Raw genomic sequence first — 6,000 nt, 5'->3', positions numbered from 1 at the left:
CACCAGGCAGTCACAGTGACTTCTAAACTGATTTCGGGCTGGCCTTCCCACAGAGCTGTACCAGCTTCACCAAAGGTGTGATTTCTGAAGTGATTTAATTAAACTGGAGCAAATCCCTGTGCGGACGCTCTTATTTCCATATAAACCAGGTTTATGTCAGTTTAGCTTAGGTTGACTGGGGGAGATCTAAGGGAAACCAAAACAAACCCCCTGTAAACCACTGTCGCCTCCAGAGCGCCCCCTAGTGGCCTGGGTGGCTCTGCATCTCTCACAGGGCTCCTCAAAAACGACACCCAATCCCTATCATTTTTGGACATTGCCCTCCTGGAGGGGAACCCAGTCTAGTTAGTCCACACACACGTTGGCTCTCCAGGCCCCAGCCCTTCCCCCTAATCCAGGGAGCCCACAGCCCTGCTTCCCGAGCCACGTGGCATTTCACACCGGCTTCACCCGTCCGGCCCCAGGCACCCGTTCCAAAGTTCAGCTAGTTTTCTCCTCCTGAGTCAGGGGTCCCCAGCCCCACTTCTCAGAGCTCCGGACAGTCCCTTGCTTCCCGCCGTGGTCCCCTCAGCACTCACCGGCAGCTGCTTCCTCAGTCCAGCTGCAGCTTCGCAGGCTTTTGTCCCGCCTGGCACGCCCAGCCCGTCCTCGCTGGAGTGTCCAGAGCCCTAGGCCTGGCCTGCGCTGCCTTCCTGGCACATGACCCAAATCATTTTACCACCTGGGCAACAGAAGGGGCCAGCCACTCACAGGGAAATAAGTGTCCACCCAGAGGCAGCTGGGGCCTCTAACTGTCCCCTCCTCTCTTCATGACCAGCCAGAGGGTGCTAGAGAGCAGCCTGGCCACTGAGGTTAGTCAGCAAGTCTTCACTGCACCCTCGGGGCCTAATATGCCTCCTGCTTATACCACTGTGAATCTCACTCTGCGGAAGCCAGCAGGGAGACTCCAGCATGAAACTGGAGTGAGTGAGGAGAGATTCAGGCCCTAGCAATGGGTGTGGAGTGCAGCTATAGAAGCATCCAGCCCACTATCAGAGGGGTGAGAAAATCTGGGGTTTAGGATTAAATGTCCCTAAAAGTGATGGGTTTCCTCATGGAAACCAGGACAGAGGAATCGACTGCCCCCTTCCTGTTCATACATCTATTGTCCATCCAACACAGCCAGCTACATACACTCACCTTGGGGAGCTCCCTCCCACGCCTCAATCTCTCCCTGAAGGTGGAGGTCAGCCATCTTGAGAGCAGGGAAACCTGGAAGAAAAAGAGGCAAGAGACACAACAGCTCACTTCTGTGCATGAATCAGCACCTGTGGGTGTTTGCAAAGACCCTTCCAGCCCTGGGAGGCATAGGAAACGCTGGTTCTTCTTCCTCATCCAGTAGCAAAACCAGACATCAGATCAGAGCTTCTCTTCCAAAGTGCGGTAATGTCTCCCACAGAAATCAATAGACGTATTGCCAGTGAGTGCAATGGGAGCAGAAGCCGGCCTTATCTCCCCACCCCCTATACACACCTAACCCACTACTCCTCAAACAACTGACAGACCAACCCTTCAGCACTTGGGTCCTCTCCAAGAACATGGGTGCTGCTTTCCTGGAAAAGAAACAGGATCCGGACTCAGCGTTCGCATCTCCCCTTCCCTGTCACACTCACTACAATCACAGGCCTTTCCCAGAAGAGACTTCTTTAGGAGCTGCTCACAGGGGAAGCTCCATAAGATTCAATTGTCTTTAAATGCATCTCTCGCTACGTTCTGCCTGCTGTAATTGCAGCGTGGCGAGAGCATTCAGTTGATGCCTTTGAAGGCTCTTTGCGGTCTTCCCCAGCTGGAGATGTCTGCCTGGGATAGGTGCTTCATATTAATTATCACACAACAACAACAAATGTTAAACACCTGCATCAGCCTTTAGCTAAAATGCTTTCTGTCTCACCAGGCAGTTTCTACACAAATTACACTACTCATGTTCTCTCTTACCTGGATCCTACGGAATCAGTGGTCTGGTCTCTCATTTGGTAGGCGGGTCAGAGGGAGTGGGCAGATACTTACATCTTTGGGATCCAGACCCCACAAGTAGTGACGCACAGGAGCGGATGGGAATGCAGCACCGGCAGGCTGCCACCATGCGGGCCAGGTTTGGCTGGCTTGTATGACTTAATGAGGGGTGGGGGCCATCAAGGACTCAGAAGTAGGAGAAAGACAGAAGCCCAACCTGGAGCAGGGAAGAAGCACCCAACCATGGGAGCCCCTGATGTACTGGTGGGGTCCTCCACCAAATGCCATGACCCCTTTTCTGAAGGGGAAGGAGACAGTTTTCAAAACCTGGGGCTTCCCCACATGGTCGTCGCATTATGCATCCGAGATGGATCACGTTTTTCAAATAGTCAATTCTGATATAAACTGGCCAGTTTTCATGATGATAGCTCAGAACAACAATGCTGTGCGCTTGTGCTGCACTTGCCAGCCAATAATCTCAAGAGTTCACAAACATCAGTTAACTCAGCCTCACAACCCAGGAAGGCTAAGATCATTACCCCCATTTTACAGATGGGGAAAGGGAGGCATGGGGTAATGAAGTCACTTGCCCAGGTCACAAAGCAAGTAAGCCATGCCCAGGAGTAGAAACAACAACTCTAGGCTCCCAAACCCTTACTCTGGCTAGTACACCATACTCCCTATGTGCTGGATTGCATTCCATCTGAGACTGGAACTGCCATGAAAATCACCTTAACACATTTTATTAATTAGCATGAATCTAAAATCATAGAAGTTAAGAGACAGAAAAGACTCATGGGGTCCCATCTAGTCCAGTCTTTCAAAATTGTCATGAACAGACACAAAATCAAATCACCCACCCTTGACCATGAGGAAAGTGTGTATTTTATTTGTCTTTCAAAAAAACAACTCCCCTTCCCCCCAACACACACACACACACACTCACCCTAGCTGAGTAGAATTTTGAATACCTGATCTAGGGCCTTATTCAGCAAACTACTTAAGAAAACGTTTAGCTTTAAATATGTGCAGAAATTCATTCCTATTTAGCAAAACACATAAGCACGTGCTTAAGTTCCATTGGAGTTAAAAAGATTTAAGCACACATTCAAAATTAAGCATGTGTTTAAGTGCTCTAATCAGGGCCACTGTTCTGTCTCCCAAGGGCCAGTGCAGGACTGTTCCCTGCACGGCATTGTTCAGCCTTTATTTAAAAGTCCCAATTGATGGGTTTTCCACCACTTTCCCTTGGGAGAGTCCCCCAATATATGATAAGAAACAAACATGGCAGAACTTTTATGATTATTTATTATCTGTGAGGTGCCGGCAGTGTGCCCGGCCCTGTACAAGACACAATCGTTGGGCTGGCAGACAGAAAAAGCGCTGTAGAACTTCGCCCCAAAACGTTTTGCCTCCAAGAAGCTAATTAACGCATCCCAAAGGGATAACAGGTTTTCCTGAGAACACACCTGGGCATCAGATGTGCACCATCCAAAGAGAACTCATTTTGTTATCTTAGTTTGGTTACCATCCAAATGGGATTTTAAAAAGTGGCCAAATTACTGTGATGGCTGGCCCTTGATTGTTAAAGCCTAACCATCTGCAAGAAACATTTTTTTTTTCAGGCAGGGGAGCAACAGTAAAAAGACTACTACTACTTATGGAAGTTAATTTTTTCCCAATAAATATGAAGAATTATATTTAAAAAAATGAGAGAAAGAATCTTAAAGTGTCTGCTAGTTTCCGTCAGGGATTCTTGTGTTCACCAGATTGATATTATCATCTGACACGTGTTGGAAGACATCCACAACAACTCCACCAGCCTGAACTGCAAGTAGCCAAAGACAAAGCCGGACAGGACATCTGTGATATGGTGCCGTCCAATCATGATGCGGGAAAGCCCCACGCAGAAGGCCCAGAGGACCAGCAGGATCCGGAGTGGGATGGCCAAAACCAGGTGGTTGAGGAAGAATTTGGACACCATGGCAGCTCGGCTGGCGTGGCCGGCTGGGAAAGCATAGATGTCCATGGTCAGATAGTCCAAGAGGCCGGGGTGGACATCGTATGGGCCTCGTCGCTTGGCCAGCTTCTGCAATCCTGCCACAATCATGACGTCCAGGAGTAAGGCTGCAAAACAAGGGAGAAAGTGGGAAAGGTCATGGAGACAAGCAGACAGGTCACTGTTATGGATGTTCAGCAAGGGAAAGGGAGGATCTCAGGGCAGCATCTGTGCTGGGGCAATAATTGTCTTTGCACTGAAGACCTGAGTTCAAATCTCAGCATCGGTGAAAACAAGTTTGGGCGCTTTCAGCCCTGGTCATCGCCAAAGCACTCTACAAACATTAATTGACCCTCCCAAGCCCCCCGTGAAGTAGGCAAATATTGTGTTATCCCCTTCTCACAGGAGGGAGAGCCTGAGGCCCGAAGAAGACAAGTGACTCACCCAAGATCACAGAACGAATCAGCGGTAGCGCTGGAATTAAAACCCCGGTGTTCCTAGCCCTGTGCTTAGACAACGGTTCTCTAGCTTAGTCCTCATGTGTGTGCCAAAGGAAACAATCCTGCAATACAGCACGTTCTGCTGTACAGATGGTTGAGGCTGCAAGTCAGGAAGACTGAGCTGCAGTAGCAGAGCTGGCTGGGGGAAGTTTACGCAATCTCTGCCTTAAAGTAGGCTTAGCTCATGCCAGAGCTATTTAATTCCTTGTTCTCGTGAGCCTTTAAAAAAAAAAGACAACAAACACTCACAAATACAGCAGCCTCTTCCTCCCCACACCCACAGAATTCTATTGAACTGCTGGATTCCACTAGTGGGAGGACATTAAGGGAGAGTGACAGGTTAAAAATGATATCTGAGAAAATGGCCTCATCTGCATAACTAACACCACCTTGGTGAACTGAAAATGGAATGCGGTCATAATTCTCTTTGATTTCTCACTTTTCTTTTTGCATTCTCTAGGGATGGAGCAATGAAAACAGACCACTCCACGTCACTGTGATTTCTAGTTCGTTTCCACTTTCTGCGTCTCACACGTGAAGGCTGCCAATTTTACAGGACAGGCTGGTTTGGTTTTTAGAAAACTCACGATTGGAATGAATAAAGAAAGAAAAAATATTTGTGACGGATTTGGAAAAAGCTGCTTCTTCTGAGGCCTAGCTTGGAGGATCAAGCACAGAAAGGACAAATGAATGTACATGAGTGTGAGATGGTCCTGATGATGCAGACAGACACTCTCCTCCCATCCCCCCCATATAAATGTTGTGTGTGTGTGTGCGTGTGCGCGCGTGCGTGAGAGAGAGAGAGAGACACTCCTGTTTGTGTGAGAGAGAGAGAGAGAGAGAGACATAAATGTTAAAGACAGACAGTTCTTGCTTTCCAATTGCCACACGGGTGGTTTCTATATCATTCCTGGCTCCTCTGCCTTAATTGCTCCTGTCCGGAAGTAATTTCCATTTCCCTCACTCAGACAGGTGCTGTTGATTTTATTCTTCAATTTGTTTAATCCCCTCATCTGCCTTTCTGCGGCGTTTCTAATTAGGTAGAGTGCTGATTTCAGCTCCTTGCTGGGAAGGAGCTGCAGTGACAGCAGATATATACCATAGCAGGCACAGCCTGCTCCATCCGCAGGAATGTCAGAAAGCCAGTTGCCTGTTTTCTCAGGGGCTGACTAACACTATTCACTTGAACCTGCCAAGATTTTGCAGGGATTGGGGGGCGGGAGGGGGTTTCACAGGAGATGGCAAACAACAAGGTAAGCAGTTATCCCAGATACTGACACACCTTAGCCACAAGGCAAAAAACAAGGGCCCAATCCTGCAAAATGTTACTTGGGCGAGTAATCCCATTGACATCAACTGAACTGCTCTCCATGATGAGTGCTACAGAAAAACTTAAGTTAGCTAGCTAGTAAGAACAACAACAAAACTGTATTTATCCAAATAGACTAGGGCACAGGGGATTCATTTGGTTAAATGGGGCTTCTCCTTAAGAGAGGTTAGTTAGTCCAG

The 6,000-nt window shown here is 48.4% G+C and overlaps 1 protein-coding gene across 7 annotated transcripts in view; it reads right to left on the bottom strand.

The window, feature by feature from the left end:
- Positions 1–3,200: 3,200 nt before the first annotated feature.
- PLPP7 (phospholipid phosphatase 7 (inactive)) overlaps positions 3,201–6,000 on the bottom strand; it is a 52,595-nt gene continuing 49,795 nt past the window's right edge. For all 7 annotated transcript variants that reach the window (XM_044993063.1, XM_044993065.1, XM_044993066.1 and 4 more), the window contains one exon: positions 3,201–4,119. In XM_044993063.1, the coding sequence (XP_044848998.1) occupies positions 3,755–4,119 (365 nt within the window). In that variant the 3' untranslated portion in view covers positions 3,201–3,754. The remainder of the gene's footprint in view (positions 4,120–6,000) is intronic.

The sequence above is a fragment of the Mauremys mutica genome, chromosome 18 (genome assembly GCF_020497125.1).
Source record: "Mauremys mutica isolate MM-2020 ecotype Southern chromosome 18, ASM2049712v1, whole genome shotgun sequence".
NCBI classification, from domain to species: domain Eukaryota; kingdom Metazoa; phylum Chordata; order Testudines; family Geoemydidae; genus Mauremys; species Mauremys mutica.
The sequence above is the reverse complement of the archived record's forward strand: the minus strand, read 5'-3'. Positions and strand labels throughout refer to the sequence as shown.